This window comes from Hemicordylus capensis, chromosome 4, assembly GCF_027244095.1.
Source record: "Hemicordylus capensis ecotype Gifberg chromosome 4, rHemCap1.1.pri, whole genome shotgun sequence".
NCBI classification, from domain to species: Eukaryota; Metazoa; Chordata; class Lepidosauria; order Squamata; family Cordylidae; genus Hemicordylus; species Hemicordylus capensis.
The window spans coordinates 171,121,981-171,147,461 of NC_069660.1; the positions used below are offsets into that span (position 1 = coordinate 171,121,981).

General features: G+C 41.7%; 2 protein-coding genes across 14 annotated transcripts in view; both read right to left on the reverse strand.

The window, feature by feature from the left end:
- Positions 1-8,841: 8,841 nt before the first annotated feature.
- The window catches only part of LOC128325220 (protocadherin beta-16-like), a 157,488-nt gene continuing 140,848 nt past the window's right edge, over positions 8,842-25,481 (reverse strand). For 12 of the 13 annotated variants that reach the window (XM_053250777.1, XM_053250776.1, XM_053250769.1 and 9 more), the window contains exon 2: positions 8,842-10,748. In XM_053250777.1, coding sequence (XP_053106752.1) covers positions 10,629-10,748 — 120 coding nt within the window. In that variant the 3' untranslated portion in view covers positions 8,842-10,628. The remainder of the gene's footprint in view (positions 10,749-25,481) is intronic. The other variant, XM_053250783.1, reaches the window with a different exon arrangement.
- Positions 10,757-19,592, reverse strand: LOC128322100 (protocadherin beta-1-like). The gene is made up of 2 exons (XM_053242833.1): positions 17,372-19,592; positions 10,757-13,570 (listed from the first exon to the last, which is right to left on the reverse strand). The coding sequence occupies exons 1-2, from the start codon at positions 19,590-19,592 to the stop codon at positions 13,488-13,490; spliced, it is 2,304 nt and encodes a 767-aa protein (XP_053098808.1). The 3' UTR covers positions 10,757-13,487.

The window sequence follows — 25,481 nt, forward strand, 5'->3', positions numbered from 1 at the left end:
GCGCCCACCCCGTCCTGGAGGCGGCATTGGAGGCAGAAGGGGTGGTGGGGAGGTATCCTGCCACCCCAATTTCTACACAGAATACGGGCGCTGGAGGGGGCAAAGCGGCGGGAGGGGTGAGTAAACCCTCCCCGCCCTTTAAGGGAGACCCCCCTTCAGTGCCGGTCCGGACCGCTCCAGACCGGTCTGGACAGTTCGGAGGCCTTTGCAATGGCCTCCGAACCGGTTCGGACTCATGTCTAAGGGATTCATCTTATTTATTTATTATTTCTCTGTGTAAACTGCCCTGAGCCATTTTTGGATGGGCGATATAGAAATCGAATTCTTCATCATCATCATCATCATCATCAAACCACGGCTTGGACGGATGCACAGGCGAAGGGTCAGCCTTTCTGATTAGATCTTTTTGCAGCTTGTCCACTAGGCCCTCATAGATCATCAGGTGGGCACAAGTAGGTGCCAATGATGTGGAGCTCTGGAGAGGTTCTATGGTGAGCAGATAATTTCATGTTTGATCCAGTTGTGTGGCCCATTTGTCACAACACCTGCCTTGTCCAACAGGTAGAATATTGGGAGTGCAGCAGGTCTCCAAGAGGGACTGTTGGGTGCCCTTATATGATTCTATGGTGCAGCTACATTTTGAGTACTGTGTTCAGTTCTGGTAGCTGTCAGCTTTCAGGGCACACACTCTGACAGCTACCTGGTGGCAGTTGCCAAGACAGGGAGAGAAGTTGCCAGGGCATCTGTCCCCGCAGCTTTCCTCCATCAAGCAACCTGGCTTGATATAGAGCTCCAATGGCCTGACAGTATCGTGACAGATCTGTCCATGGGGAAAGGGCTTGTTTTGTCATCACACATTATTAGCTATTGTGGCAAACACCCCTGTCCCCACAGACAGTTCTTTTCATGAGTTGTGAGGGGGCATCCCCGTGGCCTGACACTCTCTTGAACAAGTGCAGTCCACCTCAGGTCAGCATCCACCCTCATCACATATGAGGAATCACGCCTTTCATTGCAGCAGTGCTGGTCCTGCTGCCCACCCCTGCTCATAAATAAGCTTAGGAGAAATTGGCTACTCAATAATCCCTGAGGCTGCCTTTTAAACCTGATCAAGGGTAAAACCCACCCCCAGCCATACGTTCCCAGCCATATGTGATGGGGTGCCCTGTGTATGTTGCCACCTGGCGTGTTTGTGCTGACAATACATTATTGTCACTTTATTCTTGGGGAGTGAAGCACTTTAATGTCCACCCTGTCACCTCACCCTGTACCCTCCTGCTAGCCAGGATGGGGGGGGGGGCAAGAGACAGAATGGGAAGGGGATATGTCCCTATGTGACGTTGTCACTTGACAGGCCAACAAACTTGAGATGGGATGTGGTGCCTGTTGCCAGGCTACTGCATTGCTGGATAGGTGACAGGACGGCTGGGGCTGGTGCTCAGAGAGAAGCCAGTGAGAAGTGCTGATGGTATGGAGCGGGTGTGATCCTGGGCAGGTCTGCACCACCGTCTCTATGATTGTGGTTTCAAAAAGAGAACAAAGCCATGGTTATGGCGGCATCTTGGTTCGGATGCAACACTTGGTCAGCCAAACCAGAGGTTTCAGCAGCAAACCTTTGCGTAAACTGAAGGTTCAAACTGGAGTTGGCGAGGCAAACCACAGATTGCTTTTGGCTTGAAACCGCGGTTTCACAAATTCAGATATAATGGAATTCCAACCTCTGCCCCATTTAACTCCAGTTTTGTGTGATGTCATAATTTGCCCTAAGAGTAATACATAGGTTGACATGACAAGGCAGCCCTCTGTTGATGTTAGGGACCCATCAGGGCTGCCATGGTACTTCAAGGGCAGTCTAACACTGTAGTCATGGAGCTTCTGGAGAGTGACTTTGAACCACTTCTGGGCAGTAGCCCTTCCACTGAAACAGATCAAATTCCAAAGGGGCCTTGAAGGTCTCCTAATGTCTAGCCTAAATTTGCATCCTCATAATTTCAACCCATTGGTTCTGGTTCTGTCCTCAGGAGCAACAGAGAACAAGTGTACTCCATTTTCTATGGGACAGTCCTCCGTCTATTTGAAGATGGCTATCATATCCCCCCCCCACCCTTTGTCTTCTGTTCTTCAGGCTAAACAAACCTAGCTTCTTCAACTGTTCCTCATCAGTCTTGTTTTCCAGACCTCTCACCACCTTGGTTGCCTTCCTCAGAACTCATTCCAGTTTATTATATTTGCTTGTCTCCAATCTTCTAAAACCTCACCCTTTCTTCAGGAGTTCTCAAGGATTACAGACAGTGGTTCTGAGATCATGTCTGCATGCAAGTTCCTTTAGTATCCCTGGATATAATCCTCCCAGTCTGGAGACTTTAATTCATTCAAGGTAGCTAGCTGTTCTTTCAGGACCTCTTTACTTACTTTGAGGAGCAGAGTTCCCTCCTTTTTTCATTTGGGCATCAGCTGCCCAGTGGGGCTGGATTTGCCTTGTGGGAGAAGACTGATACCAGGACAGAACAATGACATTGTTTCCCTTTGTTTTGTGTTTTTGCATTATGCTCCCCCTGCCCTGCCCGATCTATCCCATACCCACATATATGCATGTATGCATGTACACACATCATTCCTGAGCTGAACAATGGCATTGTCAATGCCCTTTCTTTGTGGGCTGAGTGTTTATGCTCCCACTCAGCCCAATCCACTATATATTACATCATTTTTTACGTCTCGATGCATAAAGGGAGTAACAAAAATGTATTATTACCTTTCAGAGGAGGGGAAAGTCCGACTAGATGGCCTTCTGGTCTCTACTGGTCCTGTGGTTGATTCTTTGAATGGTTGCTGTACCATCCCGCCTCTTGAAATTGTTCAATGCTACTGGTAAGAAGTAATAGTGGGGGAATGTACTACCTCAAGCACACCTTCACTATGTTCACATTCTTGCCTGTTACTGATTCATACATTCATGTACATTTTTTATTTCTTACTAGTTGATCTCTCAATTTAGTTGATTACTAAAGCTGGTCCAAGGGTTTAGTTGAACTGGGGGAAGGTTCAGTAGATAAAGTGGAGGTTGAGTACTCACCCCCTTTCCCATTTGTTCATCACTTCTGCTTGTGTTCTCCCAGAGTCCGTGGGGAGAAGAAGAAGGAACGGGCAGCAGTTTGGGGAGCCACATTTACCAGCTTATCTCAATTGATTTTGCATCTGTGGATAGCCAAGGACAACTGTAAGATCTGCCAGCAAAGAGACTCTGTTGTGCTTTTGCTGTTTCTTTGTGGGCTATTTATCTTCTGACCTATAAAGCCCTAAACGACTTAGGCCCTGGGTATTTAAGATAATGTCTTCTTTATTATGAGCCCCATTACCCATTGAGGTCATCAGGAGAGGTCTGTTTCCAGTTGCTGCCAGCTTGGCTGGTGGCCACATGGGGCTGGGCCTTCTGGATTGCTGCCCCGAGACTGTGGAATGCAAGTCCTGCTGAAATACGATCCTCCCCATCTCTGACAATTTAAAAAAAGAACTTGAAAACCCACTTCTTCACCCAAGCCTTTTCAGCTTTTTAAATTTTTAAGTTTTAATCTGTTTTGACTTTTAGATTGTCTAAATTGTTTTAAGTCTTTTTTGTATGTTTTAACTTGTTTATATTATTGTTAACCACCCAGAGATTAAAGTTTGACCTTTTTGCAAATGGTGTCTTGATGGGAGTTTCTCAGCAGCTGGTCTGCTGAAGCCTCCTCCGCCTATTTGGTCCATAAATCTTCAATCGGTATGATTGAAGACCAGAGGGCATGTGGAGCTTGACCTTCTTCTCATCTAGGAAGATTCCAGGTTTGATAATGCCTGGGAGACGCCTGGACTGCCTTGGAGGGCAGATCTGTCCACTTCAAGCCACGGACTGAGTAGGACGTGGCAAAGACACCATGCTATCTAAAAGACCACCTGCCTTCTCTATCTACCTTTTACTTCAAATCCCTGATCCTATAAGATTCTTTTTTCCCCTCTGTGTTTTTCTTTTAAAATCTTTAATGACTCCCATGGACTTTTTAGAAGGTTACTATGATGTTCCATTCTCAAGAGGAGAGAGTCAGACTGAAGAGACAAAGGATGTTATCGTTCCTATGCTTACAATTTTGGCTGTATAAAAGGACTGAAGAAAACTGCAATTCGAATTTTCTTTACTGCTGAAGGTGCCTCAAGTTTCAGATGTTTATGTTGCAGTTTAACCGTTTTATTGGATCAGTCGTATTGATTGATTGATTGATTGATTGAATTTAATTTATATACAGCCGTTCCAAAATGGCTCAGGGCGGTTTACAATTAAAACTGAGCACATAAGAAGATTTAACAAAGGCAGCAGTGAAACCCTGACTGGAATGTCTACAAGATTTATGGTTTGTTTACGTTTTAATTGGATTTACAATAGACTGGAATGTGATTGATGGGCTCAGAAGAATTTTGGGTGTTTGCTAGATATCTGGGTTTTTATTTTTTATAAGTTAGCTATTTGAATGCCATATGCTGACTTATTTCTATTTGTCAGGCTGGGAAGATTTCTTTGGATGTGTTAAAACTGGATATTTCAGAGCTCTAATTACCTGAGGGAAAGGATTGGATCAAAGTAACATTAAATTTTGTATTTTGTATTTACTCTGTTATTCCGCTATGAAAATTTTTCAGCTTCTTTATCTTGGAAGGATTTATAGTAAAGAGTCCAGATCATCCTTTTCCCTCCCTCCTCCCCCCCCCCAACATGGAAGAACATATCTTTTCACTGGTTCTCGTTAGCATCTGTGGTTTTTGGAACTATTATCTACGGAGACACATTCCTTGCTCTGAATTGGAAGGTTCTTTAGCAAAATGTACTGTTTTTCTCAGTGTAGGAATTAATGGAATTCCTACACCGTGTAGGAATTTAAATAAGGAATGGCCCTTATTTTGTGTCTTACTAGGTGCCTTAGTACCTAAAATAATTGTAATTTTTATTTTAATAATATTGGCTTTTATTCCAAATAAATAGGTTTTAAAAAATTAAACAACTGGAACCATTATAAATCTCCTGTTTGAGCATTTTTAGAAAACTGGAGTTTGAATTAAATACAATTCTTTATAAGATATTAGGGACTTGGTTTATTCTGTTTCTGACAGAAAATCTGGGACATTAAGATTTATAATCTCCTTGAACTTCGAACGTCTTTCAAAAGTATTGTTTGTACTGGATTATGATCTTTAATTTCATAATTTGTAATTGGTTTGGCTTTTTATTTGGCAATTAATTCTAGGGATTTCTGTTAGGGCTTCTTCAAAGATTGGTCATTGGTTTCCCCTGTATACAGTTACGTAAAAACGCATGAAAGAGGGGATTTGAAGAAGAGATCTTGCTTAGTTACATAAAGATCGATGTTATTCCCTGTGATAATAATTTTTTAAAATTTTATTTTTACATTTATATCCCGCTCTTGCTCCAAGGAGCCCAGAGCGGTGTATTACATACTTAAGTTTCTCCTCACAACAACCCTGTGAAGTAGGTTAGGCTGAGAGAGAAGTGACGGGCCCACAGTCACCCAGCTAGTATCATGGCTGAATAGGGATTTGAACATGGGTTTCCCCGGTCCTAGTCCAGCACTCTTATTTAGTTATATCCTAAAGATAAATGGTGGTTGTTGTTGTTATTATTATTTTCCTGTTTTGGAGAATAGATATAAATAAGTAATTATTTTATCATGATTAATACACTTTATATTAACCAGATTAACTAGTTTTTAAACTCAAGGAAAACTTTTCAATGAAGGGATTTAATGCAGGAGAATATGGTTCTATACTAGAGGTTAGATCTTTTCACCAGTTTTCAAAGATCCCCCCCCCCCCGTTTTTGTATCTTGGTTTGTTTGTTAAACTTTGGCTTGTAACACATTAGCAACGTTAACATGAATGTGCTACAACACATTAATGCTGATATTGTAATAAACAATTATTGGTACTGATGATTGATAATAATTAATATTATTAATAATTGATAATATTATATTATATATTAATTATATATTAATTGATAATATTAATTATTGTTATTACAATGTATTAATAATATTTTAACTTATATTTTTAAACTTTTTGAGAAAGTCTTCCATGGGGACTTGCTGAGTTTTGTTTTGTTCTGTTTTTTCCTCCTCTTCCCCCCACCACTTTGTCTTTTTGTTTCCCTCTTTCTTTCTTTTTTGATTTTAAGTATATGAAAGGTTATGGATTTATTAATACAAGTAAACCTGTAACTCGTTTTTTGAAGAATTTCGAGGGAGAAGTAATATTAGGGAAGGGTATCTATAAATATATGTATTTTTTTTTTGGTTACAAATGGATCCTTTTGATGTTCTTAGAAGTAGCTGTTAGTTTCTGTTCCATCACCACAGAGGCACTACAGAAGTCTCAGTTTGATCACCAAAGTAGCATTTTTACTTTTTATATGGTTGCTCCTTTTTGGTTCGCCTTTGGAAATAGGTAACTACCCAATTAGTAACATACATTAAAGTTCTGAATATGTTTTGTTTACAGAAAATTTAACCAGAATATAGAATATAGAAAATTTTGGATGTAATTTAAAATAATATTCAAAATAACTAACATTTTTATTTTAGTAATACTGGTCTTTACTTTTAAATAATTTGCGCTCTCTCTCTCTCTCTCTCCCCCCTACTTATAGTCAAATTACCATTTTCCCCAAGACAAGATTATTATCTAGGTATTAGTTGACTGAAAGGTCCAATGGGAGTTGTTCAATTATTATTTTCTCTTTTTCTTATAATTTTCTTTTCCATATCAACTGGGTGTGTGTTAGAAAATTATCGATGGGCAAGATTTAGTTTATTTTTGCATCTGTTCTGTATGTAAACAATTGACTATGATAAGTATGAATGTACGTAGCACATACATGGGTATGGACATGTGTGATATACCATATTATGTGTTATTGGACAAGTTGGTGGCTCAGAAGTGTAACCTTTATCTTACTTTTCTATATAATAAAAAGCATTTTTTAAAAGTTTGAAGCGGTGTACAAATTTGACAAACAAACAAATACTCTCAGTTACTCTCCCCCTGCTAAATAAAGTGAATCACCACATTAAAAGGTGCTGCTTTGCCAAGTTAGCAGGGGTTCAGCTGGGTCTGAGGAGGGGCTGGCAGGGGTGGGTTTTGGGGATGGGACTGAGGACTGTGGCAAGCCATGCTGTTGTTTTGAAAACCTCTCTCTTTATTAATTGGGTCAATACAGGTATGTGTTTGGGTGTAGATGGGGGGAAGGTATTCACTGCCCCTGGGGCTATTCCAGTGGTGGTGAGGAACAGAGGAAGATGTGGCATTGGCAGAGTAGCAGGCCATTACAGGGGAAGAGAATTCAGAAATGTAATAGTTGTTACCCCTTCCAGCTCACCTGCCAGCTCTTTGACCTTGGGGAGCACTACCAACCTCCCACAGAACCCCATCTTGTTTCTTTGTAATGCCAGATCATTTCAAAATAAAACATAAATCATCCATTATTTTATTGTAGACGGACGAGCTGACCTGTATGGTATGTGTTACAGAGGCCTGAATGAGGAAGGCTAGTGGTCCAGTTTGGGCCCAGCTTCTCCTGGAAGGATACTCTGTTGTGGAGTAGGTGAGAGGATATGGGCAGGGAGGAGAAGTGGTTGTGGTCTATAAGAACAATATATTCCTTACCAGCGTTCCTGTCAGGGAATTGGCCTATATTGAGTGTGTGTACCTATGTCTGCAGACCAAGGATAGACAACTTCTGTTGGTGTACCATTCACCCCGCTGCCTAATAGAGTCCCTAACTGAGCTGATGGAACTGGTTGCGGAGGTGGCATTGGAGTCTCCCAGACTGATAGTTCTGGGGAACTTTAAAGTTCACTTTGTAACAAACTGGTCAGGATCAGCTCAATTGTCATAGTGGCCATGACAACTATGGGCCTATCCCAAGTGGTCTCAGGGCCAACACATGTTGCTGGTCATACTCTAGATTTGGGGTTGTTGTTTTTTCCTCTAAAGAAAAAAATCCACTCGGAGTGGTGTTTTATATCCTCCCCCCCCCCCCCTTTGGAACAAATCGACCAGCTCAGTTAAAGTTGACCAGAAGACCTAGTAATAATAATAATTCAGTGTTAGTGCATTATACCAGTCCAGGGCAACCCTACAGCAACACCATTCCTGTGCTTTGGTCTTGACAGTGGAGTGGTGGTGGTGGGGTGGTGGGGCAGGGGAAGCAAGCAGGAAGAACTACTGCAAGAACTGCTTAGGTGTGGATGGCCAAGAATGACTCTGTTGAGCACTTCTTGTTCATTGACGCTCCTGCCAAAAACCTCCTTCACCTGGAAGTCTCCTTAGACTATAGCACAATGGTTATATAAGTTTGAGGTCAACAGGACTGCTGAGTTTCAAGGTATTTTTAATAGTCTTGCTAGAAGAATCGGAAACAGTTTTCAAGTATATGCTATTTTTCCTCAGCAGTATTGCCCTTTGTACATTTGGAACGAAACACTGATCGGTCTCTTGAACTTTTTGTAGTGAAGGAATTTATGTGAATATATGCATGTGTTTGTGCAGAAGAATGGACACCTGTTGTTTCTTTGTGATGATGCACTTAATGTTCCGGAAACCACACTCTGTCAAAAGTAAACTATATTTATGTTTTTCTATATGCTACATTGCTCTTTGAAAACAAATATGTTACATTAGTTAAATGTTTTGTGTTGCTTGAAAATTGCAGTGGGGCAAACACACATTTAAGTCCACTCTGGATATGAAAGCTACAGTTACAACTCTGGGATTCTGTTTTAAAAATTATTGTTACCATTTACAGTTTTTAGAAAGTGTTTTTATTATCTAATGAACATCATAACATGATATTAAAATCTCACAAACAATATTGAAAAGTACACAGTAAAGTATTTCTTCTACCTTCTCATAACAAAAAGATGACCACATAAAAAGAAAGCATTTTCCAGACCTTAAAATACTATAAAGCTATGTGTTACCTTGCCCTGGTCTTTCTTTAAAATCAGTGGACAAGATCCAGACTAAGTTGGTCTTGACTGACCACCGCTGAAATGGATAAGACAATTTAGTTTATTGTCATTAATTTTAATGGGACTTGATCTGGATCCTGCCCAGTATATTTTCCTGTTTATTCCAGTTGGTTGTGCATTGCACTCATTAATACCTAAGCTTTAAACCAATATTTGATTATAATACTACTTGCTATTCTCTTTTATTCATAGATCTCAAAATGTGTTACCATTGTGAATTTTCACCATTATCTGAATATAGTATAATTCCCTAAATACAAAGGTTTACAAAATAACAAATAACAAAAAACCTCTATTCCATACCACACAACCACATGGCCATAACTGTGAAAGCACATTCTCATATAATCCATAATTTGTTTTTACAGGTGAGTTTACAGTAATGCTTTACCAAAGGTTTACAGTTCAGTTTACAGTCCTTTATGCTGCTAGAGATCAGCATCAGTTTGGTGTTAAATCCAATTTAGTTACCATCGGAATATTGCCAAACACCATAAGTGAACCCGCATTAAAAGATAGCTTCAAAGGATATGGCTGAGAGTAACTTCTTCTGCCCTCTTGAACATGTCATATATAGTTGGGCAAAATGTCCTTTTCAAATTCAGCATCCTTTATTGTTCTTGAATCACTGTAAAGAAGTATTGATTAGCTTGCAACATTTTTCTTAGTGTGAGTTACACATTTGGTGTCAATCACAGGAAAAGAGGAAGAGTTAAATTTCAGTGAATGTGTGTGTGCGCAGTGTGTAGATACTACGAGAAAGAAGTGGCTAGCACTTCTTTCATAGGCGAAAACAGAATCAAGCACTTAGAAAAGTGCACACACAAACTCTAAATATGACTAGGAAATTATGTATACACTCAATTAAGAAATTGTTCTATACAAACCATATTGAAATGAATGAGAGAACTACGATTCTCTTGAACAGCTCCCATTTCTTTCAGTGGGGCTTGTCTAAGGGAACTTCCCAGTGGATTGTGGTCATGCTTTTTTATTCTTAATATCTATACCCATTCACTTGGCTTGCCAACACTTTCAAGGAGGTACAGGATACTAGCAACAATGTCATCACTGTCTTTGTGCACTGGTTCTTCTTCAGTGAATGGAATTTCTAAGAGATTGCTATAACCATTGAAAATAACTTAAGAAAAGCAGCAACATTCTCAGAATCAATCATAAATTTAGGATTCGGAAGAATTGCAAGAAAGCATGCAACAGGGTCTCCTATGTTTTCTTAACAACTAGATCAAAAAAGCAGCAGTCTATTTTAACATCCTACAAAGCAGAAAAAAATAAGCAGTGGTACACCAGACAACTGTATGGGCACAAGCCATCTGTATGCTCCAGTGCTGCAAAAGCTCTATTGACATGTATGGAAGCTGAGCAAGAGGACTTGGCTTGCAGAGGAAAACTTTCAGATGCCTGATGTCTTTTGTTTTAGTCCGAGAAAGCTCCATTGCTTTTGAGCTGGGAATTCAGTTTTTACATGATGCTTCGTTTCTTGGTAATTTGTCCTACAGAGTTAGAACGATAGGCAGAGTTGGTTATCCTCATCTATTGATAGGAAAGCCAGTCATTTTGACCAGAGTTGACAATTGCACCTGTTGCCTGATTAACAGTGCAACCCGGGCCTCCAGATCTGGGAGCTGAATCTTCAGAGACTGATGCTCTGGCCTGCAAAGAATATAAAAGGATTTGTTGTCATATTGGATGCTGACTATATTTTTTGTTAGATAATGCAGTCAGGGCATTTGGTTGCAGTTGGGTGTTCTGCCTGAAGCCAGATAGAACCAGATGAATTGGTTACCACAAATATAGGAAAAGAACCCTGAAGAAGACCAAGAGTGAATAGAGGCAGAAAGAAGGGAAAACTGGATTTGGTTATTAAGATGCAACCAGTGGAAATTAGCTGGAAGGGTGAATAAAAAGGCTGCATGGGACAAGTGTGTATGGGGTGTGGGGAACCACAAACATAAGTGGGGTTAAAAAGAAAAAGGTTTGGAGAAGGAGTGGAAACACAATCTGGTGCGTTTCCAGCCTGAGTATACAGGATGAAGACTGTAAGATAGGGAACTACCCCATTTATCTAGAAGCTGGACAAAAAGTACTGCACCTTCAGTAGCCTCATAGTTTTCTTCACCATCACAGTCCACTCCGGATGCCCTTTGCCACCAATTGCTGCTATCTGTTTCACAACAACACTAAACCCTGTTTATGTATTTGTGTTTAAAATAATGTGTATCTCATCAGTCATGTTAAATATTCAAGGCAGCACATACCACATTCAAAAGAATCACCATAAACATAGAAAATCATTTTAAAATAGAAAGACCCAGCCAAAAATAAATAAAGCAACAAAAAGCATCTCATGACCATCACTAACCAAGAATGGGACTGCAGCATCCTCAAATGTCCTCTGGCTAAGTCAGGGGCATACAATGGAAGGAGGGCAGTGATTAAGCCAGGCAAGCTGCTCTAGGAAGCGCATTCCACAACTGGGGTGGAATGACTGCAATAGGCCTATCTACCAACACACCACCACTGATAGCAGACAGACACAAGCTGGGTACCTTAATGGTGATCTAAATGTGTGAGCAGGTACAGAAGGAAAGAGGCAATCCTTCAGGTATGCTAGACCCATGTTATTTAGGGCTTTAGAGGGAAGAGCAGGCCCAGCATCAAAGGTTGGCCAAGCTGGGCACTTGATGTGGACCCAGAGTTATAGAAGGCCCGTGGCCAATCCTTAAGACACTGCCCAGTGCCTACCTTCATGCAACAGCAACATGACATTCTTGAGAAAGAACCTTGTTCTGACTCTATTTACTACCCTCAAGTTAAACTCTTTCACACTTTCAGAGTCATTCATTGCACAACTATTCTGTTTGTTTACTCTGCCAACTTTCTGAGGAACTTGAGGTAGCTTACAATAATTATTATTACACCATAAAACACAATACAGTAATAATTATTACACCATAAAATACAATAAACAGTAACAGTGAACAGTAACATTAAAATGAGTTGTTTTAAAAGCAGAAGAGACAACAGTTCAAAAACTAGCAGACCATAAAAATCATACAGAGAGGAAGCATCTTCAGCTGCCTCTTGCAGGTAAGGAGGGGACAGGGAGCAACTTAAGTTCAGGGGGAAGGAGAGAATAGGGGGTAGGGACCAACTCAGAGAAGGCTCACTCATGTGTCACTGCCAGCAGGATGGCAGCAGGATGCATAGGAGAGCCTTTCTAAAGAATCTTATAGGCCAGGCAGGTTAATGTGGAAGTAGTTGGTTCTTCAGATATCTAGGTCCTAAGCCATTTAAAGCTTTAAAAGTAATAACCGTCACCTTGAATCTTACCCCCCAAAACACTGGTAATTGGTGAAGCTGATACAATTGTGGGGTGATGAAGTCTTGAGTATCTAGGCCCATCAGAATCCTTGCTTCCATACTCTGTATCAGCCATAGTTTCCATAGGGTTTTGAAGCCCCATTTAGAGGGCATCACAGTAGTCTAATTGAGAAATTACACTGGCTACTGTGTCAAGGTCCAGGAATGGGCACAGTTGGTGCACCAGCCAAAGCCATGACCTCTACCTGGCCATCCACGAGTAGACTGGGTCCAGGAGCACTTCCAAGCACTTTCAAAGGGAGTGCTATCTCATTCAGAAGAGACCGACAACCCAACCCCAGGTCAGTAGATCTTCCAACTAGGAATTTAATTGCAGCTTGTTAACCCTCATCCAGCCCATCACCACCTCCAATGGTTCAAAACCATTACAGAATCTACAGCTGGGAATGATAATAAAATATACCATATCAGCATATTGTTATCAGCATATTGATGATACCCAACACCAAACTCCCAGGCAGCTTGTGCCAATGGTTTCATGTACAGTAGATGTTAAATAGCATGTGGAACAGTATATAACTCTGTGGAATGTGGTAAGCAAATGATCATTTCATTCCCCAGTGCCATCTTCTAGAACCTGTCTGACAGGTAGGATCATCACAACCACTCTAGCTTAGTGTTCCCTAATCCCAGCCATGCCAGGTGTTCCAGAAGGATACCATAGTTAGTGAAATCAAAAGCTGATGACTGATCCAGCAGTACTAACGGAGAGCTCTCCCAGATCTGGTCCCTGGCGTACATCATCCACAAGAGCCACAGAAGCTGTTTCAGTTTCAGACCCAGGCCTGAAGCCTGAGAGTAGGCTGTCTTGCTCCATGACAATTTCCATGCAAGGGCACTTCTCTTGAGTGCATAGTTCCCCCATCATGTCCATCCTCAGCATCTTCTCTAGATCAAATCATTATCTTTTGGAATATACTAAAATAATTAAATGAGTTATTGTCTTATTTAGGGTTTATGTTGCCTTGAAATAGACAAGACATATTAAAAACAAATGCTTCCAAACATCTAACCCAGAGACTTCTTTTCCTCTGCAGCTAGTGAAGGCAGCAGAGATCTGAGAAATTTAAATTCATTGGTCCCAGATCCAGCTGTCAAGGAAACATTGTGACAATTTGATTGAGGAAGAGTCCCAGAGCCACCAGAAAGATGAGAAAAGAAGTCAAGATCAGAATAAAAATTCCCTGAAGTAGAAATATGTCCCTCTTTCTGGCAACTGTTTGTTTTGCATTTCTGCAGAACTATCATGATCATCACAGAAATCAGAAAAAGAAAAATTAAACACAAAGAGATAATTGTTCATCCCCTGGCAGTGGATTTATGACCTGTAGAGATGCATCTGAAAAGCCACTAACAAGTAGAACATGAAGACTTGTAGTACTTAATTTTATTTGTTTGTTTATTTTTATGTAAACCACTTTGAGAACATTTGTTGAAAAGCAGTATATAAATATTTGTCATATTCATCCTGGATTGAGGTGCTCTCCTATTGTCTCTAATGATTATAAGATTCTGCTTTAAAGTATCCTGATTTGTAACTAATCAGATTGTCCTACATCATGGGCTTCCACTGAAAACAGACCAGGAACTGTAGCTTTGAGCAGTTCATAGGAAAGCCAAGAGTTCTTACTGGATTCTCTGCCCACTGCCACCACCTTGGTGACCAGATAGCCTGCCTTTGCCCCACAGGCAACCAGGTCATTGGATGGGGAGGTGCTGTTCTGGAGAGGGTAGAGGATGAAGGGGGCTTTGTCATTTTCACAACAATCACTTCTGAGCTCAGTGGAGGTCATCCACTCAATGAAACTCATCTTTAGGAAGATTGTCAATACCACTGCTGATACAAACCTCTTCCACCCTTCATTGTCCCTTTTGCAGGTGGCAAAATTGGGGATGGGCTTTTGTCAATTTCAGGGGAAACAAATACTTTGAAATTTTTCAGAGACTGGGAGGCAGCTTACCAGAGGCAACAGCAACATTCTGTAAAAGAAAAACACACTACCACGGCCACCACTAGTAAGACAACATCCACTCCCTAAAACGTTTCAAATATTTCTTACCTCCTAGTCCTAAAATTTGTCCAATGTCCCCAACTTTACCCTCTGCACTCCAAAATTTGTTAAATATAATTCTGACAAATATTTCAGATCAGCTGTAGTTAAAAACCACCTTTTTTAGTTTTAAAAAAGTTTGTTGGTTTATTTATTTAACATATTTATATACCACCCCAAACCCATGTCTCTGGGTAAAACAGCACAAATCAAAACAAAATGAAAAACATTAAAACAATTTAAAATTTTAAAACAATGTTAAAATCTTTGAGTCTAATTAAAAGCTTGGGTGAACAAATGTGTCTTGATCACCTTTTAAAGAGTTATCAGAGATAGAGAGGCTCTTATTTCAACAGGGAACACATTCCTAAGCCTTTGGGTAGCAATGAAGATGGCTTGTACCTGAGTAAGCACCAGATGAGCTGGTGGCAACTGCAGACAGAGTTTACAGATTGGCTATTCATGAATCTTGAGCTGCTGTTCTTACAACCTGTTCTATTTCTTTCAATTGCTTTGTAGTTAACCCCCCAGTGCTCCTGGACCCAAAGCTCTCCCTGGTTTCTCATGGCCAGGAGTTTTTTGTGTGTGTTTTTTTGTTTTGTTTTTAAATCAGCTTCACCTTATACGTCAGCAACATCCATTTCTAGAGGAGAATGACCTTAAAACAGTGGTACATATGCTGGTTACCTCTAGGCTTGACTACTGTAATGAGCTCTATGTGGCGCTGCCTTTGTATGTAGTCTGGAAACTATGCGGCAGCCAGATTGGTCTCTGGGATAACATGAAGGGACCACATAACACCGGTTTTGAAAGAACTGCACTGTCTGCCAATATGTTTCCGGGTGAAATACAAAATGCTAGTTATTACCTATAAAGCCCTTAACAGCTTAGGTACAGGCTATTTAAAAGAGTGCCTCCTTTGTCATAAACCCTGCTGCCTGTTACCATCTTCTGGAGAGGTCCAGTTACAGATGCCACTGGCTCGTTTGGTGGCAACCCATGACCAGGCTTTCTCTGTGGCTGCCCCAGGGCTTTGGAATAAGCTCCCTGCTGAAATAAGAGTATCTCCTTCAGGGGCGTAGCAAGGTTGGAGTGGGCCCAGAGACAAGATTTTAAAATCCGCCCCCCACTGAAGCTCAGCTCATGAAGTAAAGAAATCTTAAATGAGGCTGAATAGTGGTAACAAAAAGCATAGTAAAATTGTGGCACATATAACCTATGTGCCACAATAGAATATCATCCTAAATTGTTTTTTAAAAGTTTTTGTAAATTGTGGGCGATGCAAGTCATTTAATGGTACTAGAGAAAGACATGCTGTTCTGGTAGCTCCAGGTCTTAACACTCACATCAATTTCGGAGGATGAATACAACTGAAGGAAGCCCAGGTGGGTGCTCGGCTGGGGGAGTCAGTCATGTGACTTGCCTCTGGCAGTGGGCCCCCAGACAACTGTCTCCCCTTGCCCTATTATAGTCACACCCCTGATCTCCTTCTCTGTTTGTTTTCAGGAAGAACCTCAAGACTCTCCTGTTTTTGCAGGCTTTTAATTAGAATTAATTTTAATAATTTTAAAAACTTGTCTTAGTATCTAATTTATTATATTATTTTAATTGTCATGTATTTTAATCTGTAACTTAAATATTTTAAATTTTGTACACTGCCCAGAGATGTACATATCAGGTGGTATAGAAATATGATAGATAGATAGATAGATAGATAGATAGATAGATAGATATAATTATTGATGGTATACTTGTTGGTTCATATATTAAACTTTTGCTATCAAGTGTGCCTGGTGGAAAGGAGATACTGAATTTTAAACTAATTTCTAAACAATTGGTTGAAAATCACCATACTAAATGCAACATTTTGCTGTATTCACATTTCCAGAATGCAGTGCTGGAGCAATGTGATCAATATATTTGCTTATGCTCAATTTTTTTCCATTCTATCAAACAAGAGCCTTGTTTCCTTGAGTATCAGATTGTCAGGCCTTGGCTAAATCCCTTTCTCTAAGATTTAATTCCCAGTCTGTATAAGAGATTAAATATATTATCACTGTATAAGTAGTGGTAAATTTGTATGTAAGGATTTTCAGGCACAAACTTACTGAGGTGAGTCTCATGATCAGTGAGACTCGCCTCTAGGGGGTCGCAGACGAGCAGGGAAGCAGCCATGGGAGGCCAGATCGGCCGCTCACACGACTGCTGGCTCCATCACAGAGCCGGCGGGGGCTGCAGGGATTGGGGGCCACATGGCACCCGGAAGTTGCAGGAGTGTGCCTGGCATCCGGGAGAGACCCTCAGGGCTGGGAGGCTTGTTTCAGCCTTCCGGCGGGAGTCTCCTCATGTGTTGCCACAGCACGGAGCCACGGGGGGATTAGGAGAGTTTGCTGCTGGGGGCAGCGCGGCTACCATAGCAGCACACAATCAGCAAAAAGAGGGCTAAGCTCCCTTAACCAGCTTTTTGGTGATCGTGAGAATCTCCTCACTGTCTGGCTTGGACCATTTGCTTTCTCTCATTCTCTTAAAGTGGGAGGGATCTGAGGAAGGGCTTGTGAGGGAAGAGAAGAATGTAGGACAGTAGGATGGGGCTTAAGTTGGAGCTAGAATAAAGCTTGGAGTAAAAAGACTTCGTGAGAGAAAACAAGCACCGCTCACCATATGAAGCAGATGCTAACTATAGTCTCACCTGGCTGATAAGTTGATTTTCTTCTGCATGACTGAGGAGTTCTTGAGAGTAACCTGCTGAATTCCTTGGATTCACCTCGGGGTTAGATGGCTCCATGGAAAACACGGGAAACAGAGGCCTAAGAAACCTGAACTCGCTGTTCAGAGACCCACCTGCTAAACACACCTCATAGTTGTAAGCCTGGGAAGGTGGTCCAGTACTGGAATCCACATGATTGTCCTGGAAATTAGGTCCCACAGGGAAATTAATTGCAGAGTTATAGTTCCCCATGAACTTCCTTTGCTTCTGAATTTTGATGCCAATAAACACCACTACAGAAACCAGGAACATAAATGAAATGGCTGCCAAGCATATGATCAGATACATAGTCAGACTTCGGTCTTCCTCCTCTACTACTTCACCCTTAGGAATTTCCATAATTTTCATGTAGGGATCAGAAAAGCCTTCCACCAGAAGAATACTGAGGGTTGCAGAGGTGGACCGGGCAGGGTGTCCATGATCCCGGACAACCACAACCAGCTTCTGTTTGAAGGTGTCTCGTTTATTAACTGGCCTCATGGTTTTCACTTCTCCATTCTGGGCCCCCACAGTGAAGAGACCTGGCTCTGTGGCCTTCAGCAGTTCATAGGAAAGCCAAGAGTTCTGGCCGGTATCTCTGTCCACTGCCACCACCTTAGTGACTAAGTAGCCAGTCTCTGACCCCCGAGGAACCAAGTCATTGGATGGGGAGGTGCTGTTCTGGAGAGGGTAGAGGATGAAGGGGGCATTGTCATTTTCATCCACAATCAAAACTCGGACATTCACTTCTGAGCTCAGAGGTGGGGAGCCGCTATCCGAGGCCCTCACAGTTGCTTGAAACTCTTTTATCTCCTCATAATCCAGAGATCGGAGGACATAGAGGTACCCAGTTTCAGAGTTGATGGAGATGTAAGAGGATGCAGGGCCATCACCCACCTTCCCAGGCAGGAGAGAGTAAGTTACTTTGGCATTCTGCTCAGTGTCCAGGTCAGCAGCATGGACTGAACCTATCAGTAGACCCGGAATATTGTTTTCCCATAGGTGCATTTCATAGGATGACCTCTGAAACACTGGTGGGTTGTCATTGATATCTGAGACGTGAACTTTAATAATTCTCGTTGAAGTGAGTCTGGGAGAGCCTCGATCGGTGGCTTTGATAGTGATGTTATACCCTGAATCTTTTTCTCTATCCAGACGCCTTTGAATAAGCAAGTGATAACAATTATTCTCTATGGCTTTCAATGCAAAGGGCAGGTTTGTGTTGATGGTGCAGGCCGTTCTGCCATTCTCTCCAGAGTCTTGGTCTGTAACACTGAAGAGGGCCACCACTGTGTCTGGGGGAGAGTCTTCTGGCAAGGGAGTGGTGATAGATGAGATGGTGACTTCTGGGACATTGTCATTTCTGTCCTCAACTTCCACAATCACTTTGCAGTAATCAGACAGCCCCCCTGCATCTGTGGCTCTGATGTTCATCTCGTAATGACTATTTCCCTCATAATCTATTCTCCCTGTAACAGTTAGTTCCCCAGTATCTTTGTTCAGTTTGAATGATCTGAGCACATTTTCTGCTACCTGGCTGAAAGAATAAGTGATATGAGCATTGAAACCAATATCCCCATCAGTGGCTTCAACTTTAGTGACCAGTGTGTCCTGTGGGCTGTTTTCTGGTAGTTTCACGTGATACTGAGATTGTTGAAACTGAGGGGCATTATCATTGGTGTCCAGGACATGAATGATTATTTGTGTTGTGCCAGTTCTTTTGGGGATCCCTCCATCCACAGCTGACAGAATCAGGAAAAGCTGTGAATCCACCTCACGGTCTAATGGCTTCTCCAGTACTAGTTCTGCATATTTGTTGCCATCACTGTGACTCTGCACATCCAACCTAAAATGTCCATTAGGACTAAGTGTGTAGTTCTGAACAGCATTTTCTCCTTTGTCTGGATCTTGAGCTCTATCCAAAGGAAATCGAGTATTTGTCCTAGTCTGCTCTGGTATTTCAAAAAGGAATTGATTTTGAGAGAATTGGGGGGAATTATCATTCACATCCTCTATCTGAACTTCAATTCTGTAAAGTTGCAATGGGTTTTTCAGCACAATTTCTGAGAGTAAGATACAAGGATCAGTTTGACCACACAGAGCCTCTCTGTCTATTTTATCATTTATGATCATATTCCCAGAATGGGTATCTAGCTGGAAATGCTGCCTGGAGCTCTTAGAAACCAACTGGACTGTATGAGCAGACAGTTCCTTTACATCCACTTTCAAATCCTTCAGCACGTTAGCCACCAGAGACCCACTTTTCTTTTCCTCAGGCATTGAATAGTGGATGGTCTTGCATATTGTCCCACACATGCACAGATACAGACAAAGCAAAGAGACTTGCCTGTTATGGTGGTTTATTTCCATTTTTCCAGCCTCTCTCAGTATTGATCTAACACACAGGTTATTGTGTGTTCTAATATAAAATGGTAAGGAATCTTCTTCAGTTTTCTCTAGTACACTTCAAATGCAAATTCTTCTTCTTGCTATATTTAGACCCAGAAATGCCCACCGCTGCCTTTTCTTTCTGAATGGTTTCTTGCAATGAAGAGCTGTTGCCCCTTTCCTTCAGTTTTTTCACAGGGTTTTTTGTCTGATCACGGCAGTTGTCCATAAGTGCAGTTACTCCCTAAGAATCTGTGTTGTGCAATATCACCACCTTGTGTTTCAAATACATATTGCTCCTGTACATCTTGCCAGTTCTTGACTGTTGTACTATTAATATGTGTAGAAAGTTCCTTCTAGAAATAGAGGTTGATATCAACATAGATATACTGTAGATATTGAGTTAGTGTGATTTGACTGGTAAATGTTCATAAATATCAGCAATTGTATATATTAATTGTAAAACATGAGGAATGTGCAGAAATTGATCATGTCAATGTAAGATTTCACCCACTGCTCACTTAGCAAGCTTGGACTAATTTCAGCCTTTTCATATTTTCTATGTTTAATGTCTGCTTACATTTTGTAAATTGGTCAGACAGTATGCACAGTCCCTATGCAGGGAATATGCATTTTGCCAAGTCAATGGTCACACCACTCAGCAGACATTGTCCATCTGTGCGCATTCAGACAGTGTTCAGATGGTGCATGTTTTCTGAGCAAAGTTCCTGATCCTGTGGTCACGCAGTATGCTTGTGGGCATGGGCAGAAATACAGTATTGGTGTATATTTTATATTCAGCTCAGTATGCGAAAAACTGGTTGTCTCCTTTCATCCATCCATATATATATACTATTATTTATCTTAAGACAACAGTAAAATATGAATGTTTTGTGTTTGCCATTTTATTAATGTTTGAAATACCAAAACACTAATAATAGTCCAAAATACATAGATCAAATCCAACCTATTCCCATTCCCTTCCAATAATCATCTCAGCCCCATTCCGCCCTAACCCATTAACAGAAATAAGGGAAGAGAGAAAGGGAGCAAGTGAGAGGAGAGGTTAGGAAGGTGGCATGTGGGGCTAATCTGAGATTGCAGTTCAAGGCTACAGCAAAGAATTAGAAAGGGCTATCCAGGACAGACCGGGTGCACAGAGATTGATGGTAAAGAGCATTCAGGAATGATAATAGGGATATGTTTTATTGCTCTTCAGATTCTCAATGCATTTATCTTCCCCCTTCAAAATATTAACTGCCCAGTACTGATCCTAACAAACTACTCTCTGCATAAGCCTGTTTACCCTCTGAGCTGATAATCTTCAAAGCACATAGTGGAAAATGTGTAAAATAGGAAATATATGAATGCAATTATTTGCATGTTTAACATCATTGAACTTAATTCAGTAATTTTAATCAAACAAAACTAGTTCCAAGTACACACACACACCACTCAAATTATCAGAATATTTTCTAAATGCCCGCCCTAGTCATGAAAAGCATGCTCCTAAAGGTGTTCAAGAGTCAGGAACAATAAGCAAGATGTGACCAGTATGTTCTCAGGTTTGAATAAAGAGTTCATACCCTGCCAGCCAGGAATACACGTGGAGTCATGTGCCTGCTCCTGTCAGGTTGAACCAGACAAAAATGGACCAGCAAGGTTTGGTTATTTTGTTTGCTGCTAATGCTACTCACCAGAAAACAAAGGGCCTGGTCATTTTTTCCATGCATCTCTTTTAAAATATGTACTCTGCCTCCAGACCCCAGATTTGTTCTGGGCTCTGCCTCCTAAGCCAGGATGCACTGCTCTAGACCAGGCCCTCTCCTGGTACCTTTTTTTTTTTTTTAATTTGAAGCTTTGACAACCCTGTTTCCTCTCCCACCCTGCCATTGCCACCAGCCAGGAAAATAAATGTCCCTTTATGCCCATCTTCCAGAAAAGAAAAGGAAAACTTTTGCTAGTCAGGAATATTGCCAGGAAACAATGCAGCCATAAATAATCTGATACTAAATGGTGATAAAGTTGGAAAAGGAAGGAAATAAGGATATCCTTAAATTTTCTTCACTGGCCAGTACATATACTGGAAAGAAATAAAGTTTACCATCACTGCTTCTGCTGCTTGTCCATCATACCCTTTCTTTCAAGGTGCTAGTTTTAACCATTAAGGTCCCAAATGACTTGAGCCCAGGTTACAAATGGCTGCTGCGAATGATCAGAGGCCGGAAGAACACTGTAGGAGGGGCAGCCTTGGCGCGAGATTCTGGGTGGAGGGCTGTTGCTCATGGGCTGAGCAGTAACCAGGTAATGATTGTTATAGGCACCTCCCACCACCCCTCTCCACTCACCCTGGTGCAGCCTTCATGGGCAGGAAAACTCAGAATGGGATTGTTCCCTTCGGAGCTTGAAACAGGCCCTTCATTTTTTTCTGTTTTGAGCTCAAAACACTCTAAAAACTCTTGCACAAGACGGAGAGGAAACATCTTGCACCCTGCTTCACAAGCCTGCTGGATAATGGTGGCCCTGATATCAACATTTCCCAGCAGACTCTTGAAGCGACAAGTGAGAGGGTGAAATGCTTCCCCTATTGATGGTGTGAGAGAGGAAATATCCCAACCCCTCTCCTACCACCACAAGACCCTGCCAGGTAATGATGGTGGCAGCAGAGCAGCAAGAGGAGGAGGAAGGAGATGAGGTGGTGGCGATGGAGGTGGCAGGAAGCAGGAGACAGGAGATGGTGTCAAGGCAAGGGACAGTGCCAAAGGGCTAATACTGATCCCCACATGGCATGGAGGGGAGCAGGGGGCAACAGGTGAGGGGCCCTTGGAGGCTCCTCACAAGTAGGTGGCTCATGTTCTGTGGACATATCCGCACAATTACAGCTACACCCCTGCCTTGTACATTGCAAGCTAGTACATTCAAGAGAAAGGGTTAGCTCAGCCTTCTCCTTGTTCTGCAGTTTTCCTATAGCTGGAAACATTCAAAAATACCAACCCAGAATTTTACCATCACCACTACCAGCTAACAATTTTTGCTTGGTGTGTAGACTGACTTTTGGAGCCTGTCCTCAGTATATCTGAGCATTATGTACCCAAGCAGTGTGGGAACTACTGGAGCGGACTATGTGCTAGGAGCCTCCAACACGGCCCTTCAAATGGCAGCATTTAAGCAGTCTGGGGCAAGTGACGCTAGTGAAGAACATCCTGAACTCCTCACAAGTACTCTGGGTTCCTCACTTTCTATTGATTTCTAAAGGAAGGAATTTCTCTATAGTGAATCTTACATCACTCAAGTAGCTTCAGAATGGTGCCAGAATCTTGTAAAAGGGTAAGTATGAATGGTAAATGAGGCATTTCTGTTTGGAGTTAAACGTTCTATCCTATGATTGTGCATTATTTATCTATGAGTTCCTCAATGATCTATTAGGAAATGTGGCACTAAGTGGATTGGAGGTACCACACAATTTGGGGGCCCTGGCATAATTACCCTCATCTTAAAAAAAAATGTAAGGAAAAAAACTTAAGTATGTAGTACATCTCTCCGGGCCCCTTGGAGGAAGAGCAGGATATAAAATGCGTTTTTAAAAAAAATCTTTATCTACAAATCCAAGTGTCTACAAATCCTGGATTTATCTACAAATTCAGGATTTATCTACAAATCCAAGCATGATATGGAGGCAATAACATGTATTAGTTACAACTTTTCTGCTTTCTCCACTGCCCCAACATAGAATGTACTGCATACACTTGTACTGCATGCACTTAGAGCCAAAATGAGCCATTTTTGTCCTGATTTAATTCAATAACTGCCTCTGTGAATGTGGCAGATCCAGTTTTTTCATTGATATCACCTTCCCATAGTATAAGTTGGCCATCTGAATGTTTACTACTGCTGAAGAATGTATGGTTACAACCAGTGTTCCCTCTAACATGGATTCCCAGATATTGTTCACTACAATTCCCAGCATCCCCAGCTACAATGGCCTTTGGCTGGAGATTATGGGAGTTGTAGTCAACAACATCTGGGAATCCCTGTTAGAGGGAACACTGGTTATGACTTGGCTCTATAATCCTGAACATTCACTGTTGGGACAGAACTTTCTGTTTGATGTGCTGACCAAGAATTCCTGTTAGTTTTTACTGTTAGAATTCTAATCAATTCTATTTTGGTTTATTACAGTCAAAGACTAGTCAAAGAATTCTAGGGTGCAATTTCTGAATGAAATTAGCTTAAGTCTTAAATCTTAGAAGTTTAACTATATAAATACTTACACTGGAAAGCCTTCTTGTGGTAGCAAGCATGAATTGTCCCCTTTGCTAATCTGGGTTCACTCTGGCTTGAATTTGAATGGGATACTACATGTATGAACACTGTAAGATATTTCCCTTAGGGGATGGGGCCACTCTGGGAAGAGCATCTGCATACAGAAGATTCCAAGTGCCCTCCCTGGCATCTCCAAGATAGGGCTGGGAGAAACTCCTGTCTGCAACCTTGGAGAAGTCGTTGCCAGGGAGTCATACCAAACCTGAACCCAAAAACCAGTTCAGAGAGGTTTTTCAGTGAACTGAAACATAACCTAAACCTAAAATTGCAGGTTTACTTTGAACCTGAACCTGAATTGAACCCATAAACAAAAGAAAACAGGGGGCGCTCCTGCAAACCTGATTTTTGCAATCGTGAGTAGCCGCGGCGCGCCTTCGCGCTGTGCCTACTCATGAGTATACCCCTAGCTGGGAGGCAAAAAGTCGCCTCCCGACTCCGGGGGTCTCCCCAGTATGTCCTGTGCGCTTGCGCAGGGCACACTGGGGCTTGCAGGGGCCGCGCGGACCCTGCTCCCCCACCCCCCACCAGCTCCGTCATGGAGCCATCGTGTGGGCAACCAATCTGGCTGCCCAAGGCTCCCTGCCCGCTCATAAGCAGGGAGAGCGGGCTTAGCCCACTCTTCCCGCTCACCAGGAAAAAACGGGTCTCACTGATCGTGAGACCCGGTCCAGTAGCTAGTCCAAAGCAAGCAGTTCAATAACTGGGCACTAAGATATTCTTTTTCAAGAAGGTCCTCTCTGCCACAGCAATACATGAAGGAAATTATATTTTCTAGTGAGCCATATGAAAAGAAGAGGAAGAGGAGGAGGGCCTAGGCATGGCAGTCTGCTGCTCAAAGAGAAGCTTTCCAAATACTTCTCGTGCTGCACTGATGACATCCTTGTTCTGTATGTCAGCCAGTGAGTAGGAAGCAATAGCTCTTTCATTGTTGAGAGGGTGTTTTTTTTTTTGGTTTTTTTGTTTTTTTGTGTGCTTAAAGAGGCTTTTAAGAAGCAGTTACAACCAGGCCTGTGCAAAGCTGGATCGGAATTTTGGAATTCATCCAAAATTTGCAGAATAGGTAAAATAAATAAATAAATCTGACATTTCCAATCCAACTTTGATTTCCCGATATTGGATCAAAAATATCCGATATGGTATCATAAAATCAGAATTCACGTCAGGAGTCATGTCAGTAGGTCGGAGGTACAAAATGGCAGAAGCCACGATTTCAAAACCTTCAAAAATAGAATTTCCCCTCATAGATGTGTATGGGGAAATTGCGGGGGGATCACTAAATACCACCAGTCGGGCCTATAGCCTTGAAACTTGCCCTCCATCATTCCACTCTCAAGTGGAGGAAAAGGGACATTCCTTTGATTTTATACTATTATTTCTAGTCTCCATTGTATAAGGGATTAAAAGGACTTCACAACTTTAAATCCCTTAATACCCCTGCTAACTGGGCAAAAAGGCACCTTTTACTGTGGCGATTCTCTTTATTTAGCAGGGGGA

Excerpts from the sequence above, each read along its gene's own strand:
- LOC128322100 (XM_053242833.1), bottom strand. The coding sequence starts at position 19,592 with ATGTGTGGGACAATATGCAAGACCATCCACTATTCAATGCCTGAGGAA. Across the intron at positions 13,571-17,371 it reads CTATGAGGTGTGTTTAGCAG|CTGGATCTGGGACCAATGAA; the intron begins GTGGGTCTCTGA and ends TTTCCTTGACAG.